This window comes from Solanum lycopersicum, chromosome 4, assembly GCF_036512215.1.
Source record: "Solanum lycopersicum chromosome 4, SLM_r2.1".
NCBI lineage: Eukaryota > Viridiplantae > Streptophyta > Magnoliopsida > Solanales > Solanaceae > Solanum > Solanum lycopersicum.
Window position 1 is genome coordinate 22554720 of NC_090803.1, and position 23137 is coordinate 22577856.

At 35.3% G+C, this 23137-nt stretch overlaps 1 protein-coding gene across 1 annotated transcript; it reads right to left on the reverse strand.

Moving 5' to 3' along the window:
- Positions 1 to 22335: 22335 nt before the first annotated feature.
- Positions 22336 to 22892, reverse strand: LOC138348014 (uncharacterized). Its single transcript, XM_069296617.1, has 2 exons — positions 22687 to 22892; positions 22336 to 22537 (listed from the first exon to the last, which is right to left on the reverse strand). Exons 1-2 carry the CDS (start codon positions 22890 to 22892, stop codon positions 22336 to 22338), a joined length of 408 nt encoding a protein of 135 aa, XP_069152718.1.
- Positions 22893 to 23137: the final 245 nt, after the last annotated feature.

Here is a 23137-nt window from a genome sequence, read left to right on the forward strand (position 1 = left end):
GCAATATATATCGAATAATAACATAAAATCAACTACAATACTCAACAGGTGACAACAACAAGTACAAGAACCATCAGCCACAACGCCAAGCACACCTATGAGGACTCAAGCCTCTACACCATACTCATTTGGGGAAATAGGTTCTTTAAGTTTTAGTATATTACCATAATTCAAGATTCATTCTCTTTATTCCTCTTGTGTCGAAACGTGACACTCCGATCCCCTAATACTACATGTCAGTTCGTGACACCCGATCCCCTAATACTACGTATCGATTCGTGACACCCGATCCCCTAATACTACATGTCGATTCGTGATACCCGATCCCCTAATACTATGTGTCAGTTCGTGAAACCCGATCCCCTAACCTCATTCTTTTAGTTCATCAAGCCTTCTTTTATGTCAAGGCATCATCTTTAATAGATGGAGTTAAGGTTTTTACGATTCCACAGTATCATCATTATAATCCATCACCATTTACATAATCACAACATGCAACAACACGTAACTCGTGACGGCCCGTCGTGCCTGCGACGGTCCATCCTGCAGGGTCGTCACAGAGTTCAGAGAGTCAACTTCAGTAAAAAGGTTTGTGACGGCCCGTCGTATATACGACGGTCCGTGCTGCAATTTCGTCGTGAAGTTCAGAGAGTTGATCCCCGTACCCAAATTTCAAAGTTTAAGTGTTTTGAAACGGAGATCCTCGACGTGCCGTCGTGACCATGACGGTCCGTCGTGTGATTCGTCGACACAGTCAGTTATTATCAAAAGTTATTCTACTGCTCGAAACGACTAAACAGGTCGTTACAATAGATACCAATTTACCCATCGTTCGTCCTCGAACGATCACAAGAAGAAAAACAAGGGCGAGAAAGAGTACCTGAATCTGTAAAAAGATGTGGGTATCTTTCTTGCATATCCGCCTCCTTCTCCCAAGTGGACTCTTCAACTGGATGATTCTTCCATTAAACTTCGATGGATGCAATCTCCCTTGATCTCAACTTGCGGATTTCTCTATCTAGAATAGCAACATGATCCTCCTCATAAGACAAATTCTGATCAAGAAGAACCGAATCCCAATGAATAATGTAGTTTTCATCCCCATGGTATCTTTTCAGCATAGATACATGAAATACCGGGTGCACTCCTGAGGTAATGACAATTCATAAGCCACCTCCCCCACGTGCTTCAGAACTTCAAATGGACCAATATACCTTGGGCTAAGATTACCTCGCTTACCAAACCACATCACCCCTTTCATGGGTGAAACCTTCAGCAAGACTTGTTCACCCTCCATGAACTCCAAGTCTCTAACCTTTCCATCTGCATATTCCTTCTACCTACTTTGAGCCGCTAAAAGCTTTTCTTGAATGAATTTCACTTTCTCTAATGATTCTCTCAAGAGATCGGTACCCCATGGTCTTACCTCAAATACATCAAACCAACCAATGGGAGACCTACATCTCCTCCCATACAGTGCCTCAAATGGGGCCATATCAATACTTGAGTGATAGCTATTATTGTATGAGAATTCTGCTAAGGGTAAGAAGTTATCCCAATGACCACCAAATTCTATCACACATGCACGAAGCATATCCTCCAAAACCTGAATCGTTCACTCAGACTGACCATCGGTCTGAGGGTGAAACGTAGTACTAAGGTCCAACCTAGTACCTAATTCCGCATGCAATGTTCTCCAAAACTTAGAAGTAAATTGCGTGCCTCTATCTGATATGATTGAAAGTGGAACTCCATGCAATCGAACAATTTTCGAGATATAGAGTTTGGCTAACTTCTCTGCATTGTAAGTCACCTTAACCGGAATGAAGTGAGCAGACTTAGTTAATCTGTCAATAATTACCCAAATAGAATCAAACTTACCCAATGTCTTTGGAAGACCAACCACAAAATCCATTGCAATTCTTTCACATTTCCATTCAGGAATGGGCATTCTCTGAAGTGTCCCCCCCAGGCCTCTGGTGCTCATACTTTACCTGCTGACAATTCGGGCATTGGGCAACAAAATCAACAATGTCACGCTTCATCCTACTCCACCAAAAATGTTGCTTTAGGTCACGATACATCTTGGTTGCACCAGGATGTATAGAATACCCTGAATTATGAACCTCTGTAAGAATAGCGTGAATCAAATCATCAACACGGGGCACACATACCCTTCCTTTAATTCTCAGAACGCCTTCCTCATCAATTATTACCTCTTTAGCCTCTCCTCGTAATACCATATCTCGAATTCGGATCAGTTTCTCATCAGTAAACTATTTTCCCTTAATCTTGTCAAGAAAGGAAGATCTTGCCTCCACATAGGCCAATAATCCTCCCTTGTCTAGTACTTCCAGCCTCATAAAGTCATTAGCCAGAGTCTGAACCTCTCTAGCCAATGGGCGTCTAGAAACCTGTAGGTGGGCTAAACTTCACATGCTCCCTGTTTTTCTACTTAAAGCATCTGCTACAACATTAGCTTTTCCTGGGTGATACAAGATAGTATTATCATAGTCCTTCTGTAGTTCCATCCACCTCCTCTGTCTCAAATTTAAATCTTTCTGAGTAAAGACATACTGCAAACTACGATGGTCTGTATAGACTTTACACTTAACCCCATATAGATAATGTCTCCATTGCTTTAATGCAAACACGACTGCAGCCAACTCCAAATCATGGGTCGGATAGTTACGTTCATGCACTTTTAATTGCCTTGAAGCATAAGCAATTACATTCCTCCCTTGCATTAGCACTGCACCCAACCCAGAATAAGATGCATCACAATAAACAGTGAAATTCTTACCTTCCACTGGCAAGGTCAAAATTGGTGCAGTAGTCAACAAGGTCTTAAGGTTCTGGAAGCTTTCTTCACATTCGTCCGACCATACAAATGGAACATTCTGCTTAGTCAAGTTTGTCAATTGGGAAGCAATCGAAGAAAATCCCTTGACAAATTGACGATAATAGCTAGCTAAACCAACAAAGCTCCTTACTTCTGTAACATTAGTAGGTCTTACCCAACTTTTCACTGCTTCAATCTTAGAAGGATCCACCATCACTTCATCCTTAGAAACTACATGCCCCAAGAAGGACACTGAATCTAGCCAAAACTCACACTTGGAGAATTTGGCATAAAGCCTTTTCTCCCTTAATACTTCCAATACAATTCTAAAATGTTCCTCATGTTCTTTCCTGCTCTTTCAGTACATCAGTATATCATCAATGAACACAATGACAAAGAGATCCAGATATGGCTTAAAAATCCCGTTCATCGGGCTCATGAAAGCAGCAGGGGCATTCTTAAGCCCAAACGACATTACTAAGAACTCATAATGCCCATACCTGGTTCAAAAAGCAGCCTTTGGCACATCTGTTTCCCGTATTCTCAATTGATGATAACCAGATCTCAAATCGATTTTTGAGAAGGTACAAGCACCTTGTAACTGATCGAACAAATCATCAATGCGAGGAAGAGGATACTTGTTCTTAATAGTTACCTTATTCAGTTGCCTGTAGTCTACGCACATTCGCAAACTTCCATTCTTCTTCTTCACAAATAAAACAGGAGCACCCCAAGGGGATGCACTTATTCTAATAAAGCCTTTACCTAACAACTCCTGAAGTTGGGCCTTTAATTCCCTTAACTCAGCGGGAGCCATTCTATAAGGGGGTATGGAAATGGGGCGAGTACCCGGCTCCAGATCAATACAAAAATCAATATCCCTATCCGGTGGCATACCAGGAAGGTTTGCAGGAAACACATCCAGAAACTTACGGACTATCGAAACAGACTCAATCGAAGGTACTTGGGAAGTATCATCCCTGAGATGTGCCAAGAAATCTAAACAACCCTTACTAACCATTCTCTTAGCACGAAGAAAGGAGATGATACGAACTGGGGTGGAAGTATAGTCACCCTCCCACACTAGCGGATCTGTCCCAGGCTTGGTCAATGTCACAGTTTTGGTATTACAATCTAAGATTGCAAAATTTGGAGAAAGCCAAGTCATACCCAGAATTACATCGAAATCAACCATCTCTAGAATAATCAAGTCTACATGAGTATTGTTCCCCACAAAAGTCACAAGACAAGACCTATACACCTTTTCAACTATCACATACTCACCCATAGGAGTAGAGACACGAATAGGCATCTCAAGCAAATCATAATGTAAATCGAGCCCAGTAGTAAATGAGGAAGATACATATGAAAATGTGGATCCAGGATCAAATAATACAGAAGCAATGCAATCACAAACCAAAATATTACATGTGATAACAGCATCAGATGTCTCTGCTTCAGACCTCCCGGGGAAAGCATAACAATGGGCCCTATCACCTGTCTGCCCGTTGTCCCTACCATGCTGCGCTGCAGTAGCTCCAGCTTGCTCGCCACCCCGGTTGATTTGGTGACCACCATTACCTTGGCCACCACGTCCTCTAGAATGACGGCCTCTTCCATGACCACATCTACCTCTGACTATTGGGGGTCTGTAACTCTGTTTTTGACAATATCTCCTAATATGTCCAGTCTCCCCACATCCATAACACTCTCTAGGGTCAAGCATAGGTCTCTGTGAGAACGACGAAGTCTGGGGATAACCTCCAAACTCAGAGGAATGTTGGCTGGTCTGCGATGGACCCCCAACTACAGCCTGCAGTGAAGACTGAATAGGTCGGGCTGGGTAACCTCCTGAACTCTGCCCTCTGGAGTAAGAACCACTAAACTCACCTCCCTTATGTAACTTCTTAAATGTCGACGCCAGGGTGAAGTCGTCCGGCTTCACCCTTCCACATCTATCACAAAATCAACCACTTCTTGAAAGGATTTTGCTACAGCAACTACCTATAAGGCTGGGATCTGCAAATCTGACCTCAATCCCTTCACAAAATGATGAATCTGCTCTTGTGGACTGAAGCAAAGCTGGGTTGCATACCTGGATAGTGCACGAAACTTAGCCTCATAAGCAGTAACCGACATCCTACCTTGCTCTAGGCTCAGAAACTCATCTCTCCTCCTATCCCTCAAATTCCGGGGTATATACTTCTCCATGAATAAGCTAGAAAATTATTCCCAAGTCATAGGTGGTGCCTGTGCTGGTTGACATTCAACATATGGCCGCCACCACATTTTAGCGTTCCTTTGAAATTGATAGGTCACAAACTCAACGCCAAATTATTCTACTATGCCCATCTAGTGTAACAGTTCATGACAATCAACCAGAAAATCGTAGGCGTCCTCAGATTCAGCACCCTTGAAGACTGGAGGTTTCAACTTCAAGAATTTAGTGAAAAGTTCATGATGATCACTCGTCATTATAGGCCCTGTAGTCAATCGAGGAAACATGCCTACTTCCAAGGAGGAATCCATGCGGGGAGCCACAGCAGCTGCATATTGTACTCCCGGAACCTGAGGTGCTGGTGCAAAAAACACTGGAGGTGTCTGGTTGGGGTGGTAATTCCTCATCTTGCACTTGCTTATTTTCCCTTTCCTCACCTCTCTTACTACCTCATCAGTCGGTGGAGGAGTCACCGCCCTAGTACTAGCTAGACCAGGCGTTTGTCCTCTACCTCTAGAGGACGTCCTCCCGCGACCTCTACCACGGCCTCTAGCCACTGCCCCTCTTCGAGCTACAGCCCAGTGGCTGGCTCGGACGGATCATGTCTTGCCGATGTTGGTGTTGGCACAGTTGTTGCTCTAGTTCTAACCATCTGCGAAACAGAGTGAGGATGTAAGATACCAATTTGTATCACCTAGATACCAATTGGATCAAAGTAATAGCACGAAACAAAGAAGAATGGAATTTTCCTAAAGTCCTATAGCCTCTCAAAGAAAAGTAAAGGTGTCCCCTTACCGTTCCTCAAGACTCTACTAGACTCGTTCTTGTGTGATGAGACCAACGAACCTAATGCTCTGATACCAAGTTTGGCATGACCCAAAACGAGCCGCGAGTGGCACCCACACTTATCCTCCTATGTGAGCGAACCAACAAATCTAACCCCAACATTTGCCAATATCTCAACCATAATTAACAAAATATAATGCGGAAGGCTCAAAATCTTATTAATATAATCAATAAATAAACTCTTAAAAGTTTATCAACTATTATCCCCAAAATCTGGAAGTCATCACACCAAGAACATCTATCCTCAAATTTCTAATCTAAGAGTATTTAAGAAACTAAAATAAGTAAAAGAAATGGTCCATGTCCGAGCTTCAAGACATCAAGACGTGAAGGAGAGAATCCAGTCCGAGCTAAGAATAATAGCTCACCCTGAAATCTGATATGCTGAGGACTGGCTAGAGTTGCTGACGATTCGAAGTCGATGGTAAGTTTGCTGCACTCCACAAATAACAAAGAGAAAAATACAAGTAAGGGTCAATACAAGGGACACATACTGAGTAGGTATCATCGGCCAACTCAAAATAGAAAGCAATATATATCGAATAATAACATAAAATCAACTACAATACTCAACAGGTGACAACAACAAGTACAAGAACCATCAGCCACAACGCTAAGCACACCTATGAGGACTCAAGCCTCCACACCATACTCATTTGAGGAAATAGGTTCTTTAAGTTTGAGTATATTACCATAATTCAAGATTCATTCTCTTTATTCCTCTTGTGTCGGAACGTGACACTCCGATCCCCTAATACTACGTGTCGGTTCGTGACACCCGATCCCCTAATACTATGTGTCGGTTCGTGACACCCGATCCCTTAATACTACGTGTCAGTTCGTGACAGCCGATCCCCTAATACTATGTGTCGGTTTATGACACCCGATCCCTTAACCTCATTCTTTTAGTTCATCAAGCCTTCTTTTATGTCAAGGCATCATCATTAATAGAGTGGATTTAAGGTTTTTAAGATTCCACAGTATCATCATTATAATCCATCACCATTTACATAATAAAAACATGCAACAACATAATTAAGCATATAGAAGACTTTACAGTACCACCCAATACATATCAATCGCTATTTAGAGTTTACTATGAAATAGCATAAACCATAACTTACCTCCACCGAAGAATCGTGATCAAGCAAGCTACTTCTCAATGCCTTTGCTTTCCTCTTCACTTCTCCCTTTTCTCGCCCGTTCTCCCTTTTTCTGTTCTTTTTATTTTTCTTCTTCAGACTCTTTTTCTTTTACCCTAATTATCATATAATTAATTATAAAAATGGGTAAAAGTAACCCACTATTTATTTCAAGGTTATCTCCTTTAACCCCCAAGTAATTAAATTATTAAACTTACCCCACTAATTTCCTAATTATACGCATGAATAGTCCAAAACACCCCTTAAAACTTTTAGAAGAAATCCGACCCAGTCGAGGTTACGCAACTCGTGACGGCCCGTCGTGCCTGCGACGTTTGCAGGGTCGTCACAGAGTTCAGAGACTCAACTTCAGTAAAAAGGTTTGTGACGGTCCGTGCTGCAATTTTGTCGCGAAGTTCAGAGAGTTGATCCCCGTACCCAAATTTCAGAGTTTAAGTGTTTTGGAACGGAGATCCTCGACGTGCCGTCGTGACCATGACGGTCCGTCGTGTGATCCGTCGACACAGTCAGTTATAATCAAAAGTAATTCTACTGCTCGAAACGACTAAACAGGTCGTTACAGGTATAATAAACCGAAGTACAACATGATTTATTCTTTGAGTCTTTCAAAACGATCAAAATAATATTCAAACTCATGCTATTAAAATTTTATACCTTCTTCCATTTAAGAAGTTTTGTATAGCATGTCATATTCAACCAATAGTAGTATATGTATTCGGTTCCTGATAATTGTTACTGACTGAATACGATTTTATTCTAAATCATAAAATATTTTAGAAAATACATACCTGATTTTATGCATAATACTTTGATCTTCATAACGAGTTCAATCTTTCAAATTCTTGTCTGACATCCATTTCCACAAGTTGATCACCATTCAATAGTTTTATTCTTGGAGTCAAATTAAAGGATGAATAAAATATGTACCAAAAATACAATAATTTAAAAGACTTCTGTGATCATTTGTCCAAAGTCTTACAATACATTTATTCATAGGACTATAATAGGAATAGCAAATAATGCCTAGAATATGACTATTAATTATTTAGAGATTATCATAATAAGATTATGAGACTAATGAAAATAATGATCCTTAAGTTTTATAATAACGACTATAAATGAATAGTTAATTGACATGCTTATTATTCTAAAATAAAATTAGAGAAATTGTAAAAGTAAAAAACAAATAAAAATAAACAGAATTCTTAGTAAAAAAATATAATAAAGATGAAAAACTTAAGAAACTCAACATATTATTGTGTAGATTTTAGTGTTATTTAAAACTTGTAATAAAGTTTTTTTTAAAATTGAAAATTCATGAAAAAAAATAACTATTTAGACATTTTTGAGGAACTGAAAACAAGAGCACAAATAATTATGTTCAATAAAGTCACAAGTTACTATTTTGAACCAAATAAAATTATAAATTTATAACAATCACAACTTTACATAAAATACAAAATAAAGAGAAACCATAATTTTTCACTACGATAAATAAATAAATAATACAACATCATTCTTATTATCTTAATTATTAAAATTTTAAAAAAAATTACCAACATAATGAACACAATAAACATGACACCCAGGTGGAGTATAAACCTGACACTTAAGTGGAGTAGTACTAGAATCATTCCTTTTGTATAATAATAATTACAAAAATTCAAAAAGAAGTGTCAACAAAATATATAAAAGATGAAAAATAGAGAAATGAAAATGAACATCATACATTTTTCAAAATAAGATATTATAACTATGATTTTAAGGAGTTGTAAATTTATATTAAAATATTTGAAGATTATGAATATGAAAGGTTAGGAGTTATAAACATTCTTAAATTAATTAAAATTTAGACATCTTTAATTGAAGAGGTGTAAATATAATTTTATAAAATATAAATGAAAAAAATAGATGAAATGCCAAAAAGATCCCCAAAAAATAAATAGGATCATTTCCCATTGAAATGTGTCACATCATTTTTTTATTATCTAGTTTTATACATAGTCTCATATTTTAATTTTAGATAGAGTATGCTATAATAATTCAAAATAAATGTGTAATAAATACGTGATAAAAGGGCAATGGAAGACTATTAAACCTAATTTACTATAAAAATAAATTATTTAAGCAAATATTTAAGTAAGATAAAAGAAATCAAAAAGAAAAAGCATAATTAAGTAATAAAAGTGTGATGGATATTATATCCATAATTTAATGAACAAGTAAATTTGTAGAATTTAGTGTGCAAATAAAAGCACTTAATTGAAAAAAAATTATACCGTAACTTCTTCCTAGCGCATATGACTTTTGTTAGCAATGATTAAGCAATTAGAATTATCTATGGTCCAAAACAACAAATAGTAAATAAAGAAAAAAAAGTAGAAAAACTAAAAGGAAGGAGTAAAGGTGCGATCAAAAATATCAAATATAGAATACGTTATTTACCTATGTTTAAATAACTTATAAAAATATATTTTATTTAAATTTTTTCGTTATGTAGTTTTAGTGCTTGTTTGGATTGACTTTCTTTAGGTATTTTAAAGCCAAAATAGTTTTTAAACAGTTTTGAAGTGTTTGAATAAAATTAAAAGGATTCATAAGCACTTATTTTAAAGTTAAATAACAAAAGTAATCCTAAAGTCATAAGTTAGAACTTATGGCTTTTGACTTATAAGTCATAAGCAAAAAATTAATCCAAACAGACCCTTAGTATTTCACCTTTATATTATGAGATTGTATTTTTAATTCTCGTTTAATAAAATTAATTACATTTTTTCTTTTATATATGTGTATATGCATATCTTTTGTAATTTGAATTATTCATTTTCATACTTTAATTCCGTACTCTCAATTAAAAAAGACTAAGAGGGATAAGTAAGGAGAAAAATAAAATAAAAAATAACGTGATTTAAGGATATAAATTTATTTTATTTCCTTTTTATTTTATTAAATTATTATTTATTTATAATTATTAGATTTTCCTTTTCATTTCCTTTTTCTTTCCTTCCCGCCTTTTTCTTTTTATTTCTTCCATTTGGTTCAATATCTTTTTCCTTTTTATTTTATAATTTATTATTGCTTTCTCCTCATTCTTCTCCATTTATCATGTCAAATTTATTTTAGATTTCTAAAAAGATAGTCATAAATTTATATTATTGAATGACCTCTCATATCATTTAAATATTTTATATAGTCCTCATTTTTAACATCAAAAGAGTAGAAAGAAAGAAATGACACTTCATAATTAGTGGATGTCCATTCTCATGATCTTGCTATTAGTGATCGATTTTAGGTATGTTGAGCTTTTAATTTCTACTGATATAAAAGAATAATATTCATATAAATATTTTTCAGTTAATTTATTTATACAAACAAATCAAAATTTCAATTTATTTGATGCGATTAAATTTTTTTTTTGCATGATTCTTCATTTATATAACTTTTTGTTTATTATTACAACAATAAATATATTCGTTCAAATATGAATGTTCTTCATATGGAGATTGTTATATTATCTTGTATATGCCCAACATTAAGTATACATGAATATAGTTTACCAAAAAAAATATAATTGGAAACCAATTATATTTCTCATGTGTCTCAAATGTGATAAAAATTAGGAATTACCATTAACATGTCAAAATATTAAGAACTCTATTTTCTTCACATGATGTAAACATATTAATGATAAAAACGATAATTAAAAATATCGTTAGAAAATATACCTTTCAAAGTGTATTGCCATTAAAATATACGACTTTAGATAATATGAGGAAAATTCAATCGAAAGAAATAACAGTTCAATGAAATTTATATTACTATTAAAAGAACTTAATCCATCACATTGAATTGCTTCAAATTCCATCTCCCAACTTTCAGTATACAAAAATAATAATTCTCATATTTCTTCCCAACTTAATTCTCTTCTCATTTGAGTAAACTTTTGTTTCCTACCAAATGAAATTTTCACTATCAAAATAAATATGAGATCATTTTGCCACATTTAAACCATCAGTTAATTAAAGGATAAATCTGCTAATATTAGAAGAAATTATAGCATTAATATTCACTCAAGTTTATGCAAAATGTATATCCAAAATGTCATATAAACGTTGTGTAGTGCAAAACATTTGTTTTAGTATTTATAGTTAGCAAAATAATTAGTAACAAACGAATATGAAAAGATAGATAACGGACATTAGAGTAATTATTATTTAATGACTTTAATTGTGATTATCTTCAATATTCAAGTAATATTTTTGTATTTTAAAATTTGAAAACGGTAAAAAAATATAAAAAATTAAATATTTTTCTAGCTCTTAGAGGCAGGCCACATCAGCGATTTTAGATTCATATATATATATAGTTTTAAATTCTCTTATTGAAAAATTTTTACATTAATGTGGCTGAGATTTTCATATTTTTTTGTTAAGGTTAATCTCCAAAAAAATGATTTAAAAATAAAAGTTTTTGAATAATGCTAAAAAATAAGAAAAATTTAGTCTGAATTTGATCAAAAATGTAAAGGTCTATAATATCAACTTTATTTTAAAATATACTGATCTCTTTTCCATTTTTAGTTGAAGAGTTTTAAAGTTAAAAGGGTCAAAAAACTGTCCAAAAAGAAACTAGTTTATAGTGTGAATATGTTATTTTACAATTCTTGCGAAATTATGGAAAAGTTTTCTGGCCAAAAGGATTTTTCCAAAATTTTAGTCATTTTAATAATATTTTAATTCGGAAGAAGATGTGTTTAAAAAAGAAAATAAATAATATATATATTCGGAAAATGACATTTTGACCCATTTAGTAACTACAGGAGCATTTCTGGACCAAGTATTGGTTGTAAGGGCGTTTAGAACCCAAGTATTGATGGAAAGGGTATTTTTGATCCAAACTATAAATGGATGACATTTTTATTCCTTTCACATAGTTGTAAGACATTTTTTACCCTTTTCCCTCTTTATATACGATATAATTTGATATAATAAAAATAACATAACATATATAAAAAAATTAAAATATTTATTTCAAAAATATCCTTCACAAATATGATGAAAAAATTTGAGGGTTCATATTTTCTAATCAATATATTGTATAAATTTAAAATCTTTTATATTATTAATATCATGAATTTTCATGTATTAGTTATATACATTTTAATGTTAAATACAATGTACAGATAAAAAAAATCATATCAAACAAGATACTAATAATATATAACATCAATAAATACATTATTTTTTCTAATAAACTTTGTCAAATGACCCATGAATGTAACTATTATGGGTAGTAATTGAACTGATTCCGTAGTTAGGAAAAGCCAATAGAGAAAAAATTGAGAACAGACAACTTTTCAGTAGTAACTTTGAATTCCCTAACCTAGTCCAGATTTGGACAAAATTGAAGCCAGTGAGTTCTAGGAAAATATGATAATGAATGATAGATATAGTTATGAATTCGATTATATGAGTGGATAAGTAAGATATTAAGGAACCTGTACGACTTTACGGAATCGAATTTGGGAAAGTAGAACTCCTGAACCTGATCCTAACGTGAGCTGAAACTTTATGAGTGTCATGGGTTGAAGGTGTGTTGTGAAATAGAGATTTGAAATTCTTAATACAACTCTTTGTCTTCGTTCAAGACGTCAAGGCTAGATTATTACCATCAGGGCGAGTCGATGTAGAGGGAATATGTCCGTTGTGGTGTGACACTCACGACTTAAGTCAAAAATAAACCCCAAAACATTATTATTCTGAAAAAACTTCATTTTTAAGAGTTAGGAGACGATCTTGGTGATCTCTTGAAGGTTTTTCACAAATGTAGATGCTAAAGGTAATGATTTCATCCCCTAAATCTATTTTTCAGTTCGTATAACGTAAATTTATAAGTAATTATCATTGGAGAACAATTTTAGCTTGAAGTTGATGGCGGGAAAAATCCCTATCTACACCTTACGATCATGGGTTATTGTGTTGTTTTAATTTAGGCAAATTATATCTTAATTATTCATCGGTGCATTATAATAATTGTTTGTAGACCAAGAACAAGCGGAAAAATCTGGAAAGGGAAGAATTAAGATTCTAATGAGGATTCAATCTTTGTTCGAGGTAGGTGATGGTTGTGATTTCATGTTTGTGTGATGTATGTTAGTAATTGATCCATTATAATACATGCAAGTATGTGACTGTTGCACTATTGATCACACTAATCATAAATGAATATGAATGAAAGATTGTATGTCATAATGAACAATTGATTGTATGATTGTGACAATGTACATTATGATTTTAATTATGGAATGTTGAATAGAACGGGTGTCATGTTCCGACACACTAACTGAGATCAGATATCACCTACCGACATACATATTGGAACAGGTGTCACGATTCGACACACTAACTTGGAACGGGTGTCAGGATCCAACGCAATAACATTTTGGTTATGCTTTCATGAGAGGGCTATTGACTTTTCATATGTGAGTAATATTGAGAATATGGAATTGTACATTGATCCTAAAATGAATAATGATATTATATATGTTCGGTATATGCTTGTTTCGTTTACAATAATAGTCGTGTAATCCTATCAGTACACTAGTCGTGTACAAATTTTGCACTTGCTATTTTGTTCTTGAGTGTAAGGTGTCTTCAGGCGTCAACGGACAGACTTCGCTTACGAGGTCAATGATCAAGACCAAATTCAAGTGTGATTCAGTTCTTCCGAGCTGCCCTGAGCTCCTTTTTTGTTTAGTCCTCTCTTTCGGATTTAGACTCGTACTTTAGTTATTATCTTGTTAGATGGGTTGCACCCATTTTCTTAGACTTGGTGAACTTTAGATTTTTGGTACATTGTCTTTTAGGTTCTGGGAGTGTTTTGTGCAATGTTTAGTATTAAATTTATTTAAACTGTTTGAGTTTATATAAATTCTATTTTTGTTCCTTCATTTTAACTCGCTTCCGTATCTTTAAATGTTAGTGTGGGGTTAACTGATAGTATTAATGGTTCTCCAACTGTAAGGTTAGTGTGGGTTCAACTCATGACGGTCTGGGTCGTGACAAAGGTTGTATAAGAGCCCTAGGATCATTGGTGTCAATGTAGCAAAATGAGTCAACTAGAGTCTTGCCTAAAAGTATAGAGACATATGTAATTTTCTTTGAGAGGCTATATGACCTTAGGAAATCTCTCTCTTTTTTCTTGTCTCATATCTTGCTATAACTTGGTTTCGATTGGTATCTAGTGATCTAAATTGGTATCTAATTTTCCTCACTCTTCGGTCAGCACTTTGTTAACTCTCTGTTCAATGGCGTCAGACACGTAATTCCCATTTATGAGCCCGCTGAGGAGTCCGTAATAAAAGGTTGCAGTCGAGGAAGGCATAGAGGAAGAGCAAGGGGAAGAGGCCGAAGAAGGGTAGCACCCTTTAGGGGTGGAGTTTCGGTTGAGAATGCTCCCATAAATGAGAATCCTCTTTTTTATCATGAAGATGTTGAAGGTAATGTAAAGGTTGAGTATGTGAGAATATTCGACAAGAGGAGGAGGTGCAGGCTGAGACTGTAGGTATTCCTCCCTTAGACCCAATGTTAGCTCAATAGAGCATGTCTGTTTGAAGGGATGTGTTGTACCTGGAATCCTCCTAGCAGTGCAAGCTTCTCAATCCCCAACCAACAACCCCATTATTGTTACTAGTCCAAGGGCAGATACATCATTGGGTACTGATGCCTTTTTTTGTCCTTTATTGTGTCCGGTAACGACTAGAAATGAACACAAAATGTTGACTAAGTTCTTGAAATTGAAACAACTAGTGTTCCATGGTTATGAGAGTCAGGACGCCTATGATTTCATCTTAGATTGTTATAAGATGTTTCATAAGTTAGGTATCGTCCGTCAGCATAGAGTAGAGTTCGTGACCTTCCAAATTCATGGTGAGGCTAAGCAGTGGTCGAAAGCATATGTGGAATACAAATCATCCACTTTACCCTCACTCTCTTGGATCTAGTTTCATTCTCTATTTTTGGAAAAGTATGTTCCTCGGATCTTCAGAGATCATTAAAAGGATGAGTTCATGGCTTTGGAGAAACATGGTATAACTTTTTCTAAATGCAATTGGTTACTATTGAGAAAGATAGGATCTATCATTGAATTATAAGTTACATGTATTCTTTGTGTACATGATTTTTGCAGGGAAAAGTTTAATGAGGTAACAAATTTTATGGAGAAAGTGGAATGGGTGAGGAGAGACAAATAGGCTTGTCATTGGCTAAGAAATCTAGGAGCACATGTAACTTTCAAGTTTCCTACTCCATAGGTTCAGGGAGGCCGATACTTGCAGCACCACCAATTCATTAGGCCATGCCCGCTTCTACAGGTAATTACTCGGGAAATCCACCTCAAAATTTGATTCAGGATAGCCAAGGAGCCGCACCTTCAGTTGGCAGCAGTCCATCTTTAATTTGCACTTGTTATAACTATGGAGACCCTCAATATATGAGGAGAGATTGTTCACACCCGTGCATGTTGGATTCGGAACAGCAACAAACTAGATCAATGGTACTCGGGGGAAATGGTAATAATAGTCTGGCGTTCCCAATATGTGCGAGAAGGAAATCAGCAAAGTCGTGGAGGTCAGGGAAACGGTAACACAGGGGTACGACGCATCCAGGCAAGGAAATCGCCCATCAAGATGACAGGGCTAAGTGTTATTCCTTTCCGAGCAACAACGAGGTAGAGTCTTATGACACAGTGATCATGTACTATTCTTGTTTGTGATCACATTGCTAATGTGTTGTTTGATCATCTTTCTATTTATTCTTATGTGTCCGTGCGATTTGCCTCAAAATTTTATATGATTTGTGATATACTTGATGCCCCCGTATTTCTACCCACTTGGAGAGTCTGTCATAGTCATCCATGTCTATCGCACTTAACCTATCTTGTTTATGTATTTTAAGACTTGGGGTGATTTGATTATTTTGGATATGACTGACTCCAATATAATCTTAGGCATGATTCAGTGGTCCCCTTATTATGTTGTCTTTAATTGTAATAGGAAGTATGTAACTCTAGAGATCCCTGGTAGGGAAAAGTTAGAGTGGGAAGGGGTGTACAAGCCTAAGCCAGTTAAGATCATATCCTCCATAAGGGCTAGGAAACTAGTGAAGCAGGATTGTTTGGCTTATTTAGCTCATATTCGGGATGTGGAGAATGAGTCTCCTTTTATTAAGTCTATTCATGTGATGTCGGAATTCAGAGAAGTGTTTCCTACTTGTTTGTCTGGTATGCCTCCGGATAGAGATATAGACTTTTACATTAATTTGGAACCTAGTACTCGTCACATTTCCATTCCTCCATATCGTATGGCTCCGTAAAAATTGAGAGTGTTGAAGGCTAAAATCCAAAAGATTATTTATAAAGGATTTGTTCGTCCTAGTGCCTCCCGATAGGGTGCATCTGTCTTGTTTGTTAAGAAAAATGATATTTGTACGAGGATGTGTATAAAGTATCAGCAATTGATTAGGGTAGCCATTTGAAATCAGTATCCACGACCTAGATGATACTTTTGACTAGTTGTAAGGTGCATTGGTTTTCTCTAAGATTTATTTATGATCTGGTTACCATTAGTTAAAGATTAGGCATGAGTATATACCAAAAATTGCATTTAGGACCCGCTATGGGCATTATGAGTTCTTAGTTATGTCGTTCGGATTGATAATGAGTGCCTATAACTTTCATGAGTTTTATGAATGGGGTGTTCAAACCCTTTCTTGAATGTGGTCCCCGTAAGCTCATAACGCGGTAATCTTAGTAATAGCAATTCTTGTCTAGTGTTATGCATGCAAAGTGATAAGTTATGTATCTTATTTCACCCCGTACCTTGGACCGGCTATGTGTGTATAATTTACTAAACCTTTACCTTTTCCTCATATTAAGCATCATATTCAATGTATGGTTAAGTTACTACTTCGCACCAATTGAAATTAGCCTATTAGATAGTATGTACTAAATCTACGTTGATAATTCTTTTCTTATTAACTACTCCTTAGTCTGGCAAGTAGCAACAACGCAAATTCTAACGTTGGCCACCGTTAAAAAGACTTCTAAGCGAAAGAATTATCAATACATGCAATAACCTATTTGAAAATTTCTTAATTACTATTCATACATTGTTAATCACTCATGGTTCCCACAAACCTAGTTGTTAAGCTTCGCTACTGATTATCGCAAAAACACAATCAAAATTTATTAAACTAAATTTGTTTGTGTTAGTCATAAAAAATTATAAACAATAGCTAAATTATATTTTTATTAATCATGAATACAAATAAATAATAAAGGAGAAGAAAGAATAAACCACAATTCTACAGCCTCCACGGAGGCTCTTACAAAGCTCCAAAGCTAGAAAAAGTTTATATTATGTCTTGTATCTTCTTTCTTCGCTTCCTCAATAATAATTTTTCATGCCTTTTATTTATAGTTGTAGAAAACCCTAAATAAAATAATTGAGTACAAACAAATTAGGAATCCAAAACCAAAAAGAATTGGAATGTTTTTTTTCCTTTTCTTTTCGCATGTAGTGCCGCATGAACGAATTGACCAGTGCATTGAGGGAATGCAGGCTGCAACTTTTTCATGAATTATTTTGCAATTCGCAGCAGCAATATCACTTATATTTTTTTATTCACTTTAATCCATTAAGTTGTCTGCTTGATTTCCCAATTCAACCTTCTATTTTTAATTTGTTTTAGCTTCAAATTTCTTCATTTTTCCACCAATTAAATCCTACAAATAAAATACACAACTTAGCACAACCAATAAAATTTATGCTCAAAATGGACATATATAAATAATAAATGTGAGGTAAATAATGATATAAATGTGTATTTTGGCCTCATATCAACACCCCACACTTAAACTTTTGTTCGTCCTCGAGCAAGAATTAAAGCTCATCTAAAAATAATTATACTAGCAATGTTATCACTTTTATTAATACAAACAATTAGGCCATATACCCATTTTAAAATATCAAGTAGACTTCTCAATCATTATGCAAGACATCTAAGTGAACAACAAACCTCTAACCTCCTAACTTGAAGGACTTTGAACTCATAAAATTTATGTTCGTTCACCTACTTTCATCAAAGAAAGTTAATAACATCACCTATCTAACATGAAACAAGTGCCCTCACAAAATAAAAAAGTCCACACACTGAATTCAAAAGATTGAATATAAATTAAGGACTTCATATGAAGAACAACTTTCACACTCACAAATAAAATTCACATGTATGCACAAAGAACCATATGTTTGCCCATTATGTACATCTCCACTAATTAAGCATGCTTGAATAGAATCAAGTAGAACTTTAACGGGATTGTAATGTAGGCTAGGGGATGGGTAGAAAAATATATATATATAATAGTGACTTCCACTTCCTTGAGCACTTGCAATTTTTAGACTTCATCACCCATATTTCTTCTCTTTATTTTCAGTCCTCTCTTCAACAATTATTTCACAAATAGTTCTCATCACCACAAGAATGTTTCAGTCATTATTCTCTTTTTTTTTTTTCCTTCATAATAGCCACCCTCGACTTGCATATTTTACATAAACAAGGTGCACGATGTCCTTGGAAGGACCAGGTCATCATCAAGGTAATTTCTTTTTTTTTTATTTCACATTTCAATTATATATATTTTTTTCACATTCTTTCAAAGAGGACTTTTAAGAACTTTGTAGCTATCATTGATTATCATTTCACTCATCCATCCCTTTTTCTCATAACTGATAATTAAAATAAGTCTATGCTAATGATCAAGGAAGCAAGATGCAAAAACTAGGGATTCAACAAAAATAGTCAAGGGAAAAATATGGGTACCAATAAAAGGATACAAGCTCAAAATGGATAACTATTGATATTATATCTAAAAAGGCTAAAATTTATAAGACAAATCAAAGAAAGTCTATTATAATCTCCTAAACAAGGCAACACTTTTTTATTCCGCTTCAATAACATGCAGGGCAAGTTCTAGACTGAGATGCAAAACATGGAATAAACAAAATCTCACCACACATGACACAAGTATCAATCAAGATGGATCAATTCTACTTCTAATAGAGAAAGGATCATAATAAACTACAAAACAAATAAGATATATACAAGGTTACAACCATGAACCTAGATGTCAAAAAGGTTTGCAATTTCACTAGTAATCAAGCATTCACAAGAAAGTACTACTTAAAATTAGGCCCAAAAAGTAAGTATCATATAACTCAAAAGGGTGTTTTTTTCTTTCCAAAAATAATAATTAAAAAAATTACCTAAAATAAATAAATAAAATACACTCGGTTCAAAAGGGACTATCCTCAGGAAAAGAACAGAAAACAAAAGCCAAGGAACCCATCCTAACAAAAACTCAGTAAAACAGTAAAAACTAGGAATTCATTCCTCCACACCGCACTTAAAAAGATTTTATGTCCCTAAAGCATTAAATAAAATATAAAACAAGGGTTAGGAAAACTCCCTGTGGCCTTTAAGTCTAGCTATTAGCACGTTCTCTAAATTTATATCAAGGGTCGTCACCCCACACTTAAGCTCAAACATGCTCCTTTTTTTTGTTTGGGTACTCAGAGTTCCCCTAATATGCAAAAACAAGATTAAAAAAAGTGATACTAATGAAATAAAATAAGAAATAATAGTAATATAAAATAAAAAAAAGTTACACTACTAATTAGGTCGGATACAACACTATCTATTTTACTATTTTTTCTTTCACTTTGAAGATATGAATTGCACCCCAATTTTGAGTCAATTTTTTTATTACGTTCAAGGGGTGGTGGTACAAAAATAAAGATCCCAAACAACAAATATCGCATTATGCACTTCTTGGATCCTAAGTGAGGAATGTAGTTTTTCGATGTTGAAATAATAAATTCAAAAATATAGACACAATTTTCCTTCTCGATACACTCTTCTATAGGCTTAGATGACTCGATGATAATAATAATAAAAAATCTAACACTAATCCTAAGAAATAAAAAAAACTACAAGTTAAAATTATATTTTTATTAATCATGAATACAAATAAACGATAAAGGAGAAGAAAGAATAAACCACAATTCTCCGGTATCCACGGCAACTCTTACAAAGCTCCAAAGCTAGAAAAAATTATATCATGTCTTGTATATTCTTTCTTCCCTACCTCTTGCATAGGTGGATTTAAACGTCTCTAGTGCTCAATACTGGCTTATGATCGGGCATGAGTTGGATTTTATGTGAAAAAATATTGGGAGGGATCCCAAAAATATCTATAATAGTCCACCCAATAGCTCATTTGAACCTCTTCAACACTTCAACCAAACACTCTACTTGTTGCATATTCAAATCGGATGCAATAATTACCGGCAAAGTGTCACCTTTCCCCAAGAATACGTACCTCAGATATGGTGGTAGAGCCTTAAGATTCAATTTTGGAGCCTCGTTAATAGATGATTTCGCGGATGAAGACTCGTGATGCTACATATCTAAATCCAATTTCTCTGGTTTGAACCGAACATCACCTTGATCAAGTGATGAAACCAATGACCTATACTCTTCGATACAGTCATTCTCAAAATTGATGATCACTGCCGCTAGTACCTCAACACCAATATGCTCTTTTATTTGTACCTCAGACGAACTCTCAACCTTGTAGGATATCGCCGATATCGATTGGAGCTCACCATTCTTCCTCATTGACCTACAAATGTTGAAAGTCGCTTCTTCATTGTTCAATCAAAACTTCATCTGTCCTTTCTCCATATCAACTAAGGCATGACCGGTAGCAAGGAACAACCTCCCAAGAATAATAGACACCTCAAAGTCCACCTCACAATCAAGAATCACAAAATTGGTTGGAAAAATAAATGACTCCACTTTTACTAGCACATCACGAAGTATCCCAATAGGCCTCTTCACTGTTCGATCGGCCATCAGTAGACGCATTGCAGTGGGTTTTGGGTCATCCAAACATAACTTCTTGTAAATAGAGAGAGACATGAGATTTATGATTGCCCCAAGATCACATAATGCTTTAGCAAAGTGTAACAACCCGATTGTACATGGAATATTGAAAGCACCCAGATCTTCTTTCTTTTGAATAAGAGACCTTGTAGCAATAGCACTACAGTGTTGCATCCAATCATCATCCTCAAAATAACTGATCTCTTCTTAGTGACCATATCTTTCATGAACTTGGCATAGAGGGAATTTGTTCAAGAGTTTTGATCAAAGGGACATTGATGGAAAGTTGTTTCATCATAGTAATAAATGTATTTACCATTCTCGGTCTTTTTCACTAATCTTTGCGAAAATGGAGGTGGTGGTCTAGGAATTCAGTTTGAAGATTTTAAGCATGCAACAGTGTCCCAAATTTAAGACTCACTATCGTATTGCAGCAATTTAACATGTAAAGTAACGAGAGTAAATAAAAGAGTTTAGAAAGACATACCTGTATACTTTAGTGTAGGGAATGAAGGGATGAATTCTTTCAAGTACAAAACACCAAAGAGCGACCTCGAACACCGACCGGGAAGAAGACAGGCAAAGATGGAAGATTGGGGAAGAGAAGGGATTTAGGAAACTTGTGGAGATTTGGGGAAGAGGAGAATATGACTGATATAAATGGGATTTAATATGTGAGGAAGTGGGGAAGTTGAAGGGAAATGAGGAGGGAAACGGTTTTGGGGAAGGTTTTGAAAGGGCGGGTAACTGAAAAGTTTAAAATTTTAATAATAGCCGGTCGAGTCGGGTTGGGTTAGTTGGTCGGAAGAGCCAACGATTTCCCATCGATGGATAGTAAGTCAGTCGACGGTCCGTCGACTGCTCCGTCGAATGTGACCTAACTTAGAAAAAATTAAAGAAACAAACATGGGATCTATGGACCCTACCAACGGTCCGTTGAAAGGATCAAGGTCCATCGATTGGTGCACCAGACCAATTTTCTGTAAATTTCTGGGGATTTGGTCCCTGCACATTGAACACCCAATAATCTAATTTTTTTGTATTTTCTTGACATTTTTTAGACACGGACACTAGTATACTCTCTAGCCAACACTTTTTTTAAAAAAAAATAATATGTGACATTAAGTGAGAAAAACAAAAATAATCCAACTACGCCTATAAAATCACTAAAAAAAATTATTATTGGCTAGAGGATAAATATTGTGTTGCCTCCCAATCAGCGCTTTATTTAACGTCGCGGCATGATGCGGGACTCTTGATTACTCAGACTTCATCAAGATGGTATGCCTCGATCACTTCATTCGCCTTTTCATCATGCCCAAGGTAGATTTTGATTCGTTTCCCGGTTACCTTGAACCTTACACCCTCCTTATTCTCCAACTCAACCACTCCATGAGGGAAAACTTGGGTGATCAAGAATGGACCAGTCCATTTGGACTTGAGTTTGCTCGGAAACATGCGCAACCTAGAATAAATAAAAGCACCAAATCCCCAACCACAAAGTCGCGCTTTTCAATCTTTTGGTCATGGTACTTCTTCACCTTTTCTTTGTAGAGGGATGAACTTTCATATGCCTTTAAGTGAAATTCATCAAGCTCATTCAACCCATTTAACCTCCATTCCATAGCTTCATTCCAATCCATTTTCAGTTTCTTCATTGCCCACATGGCCTTATGCTCTAACTCAAACGGCAAGTGACAAGCTTTTCCATATACAAGTTGGTATGGGAACATAGATATGGGAGTCTTATATGCTGTCCGGTAGGCCCAAAGAGAATTATCAAGACTCCTTGACCAATCCATTTTATTCGCATTCACCATTTTTGCAAGAATCTTCTTGATTTCTCTGTTTGACACCTTAACTTGCCCACTAGTCTGAGGATGGTATGGCGTGGCCACATTGTGGTGAACCCCACATTTCTCCAACAATCCATTGAAAAACTTGTTTCAAAAGTGGGATCCCCCATCACTAATAATGTCCCTTGGGGTGCCAAATTTGGAAAATATATTCTTTTTCAAGAACGCAGTCACACTCTTCCCTTCATTATTTGCAAGTGCTATGGATT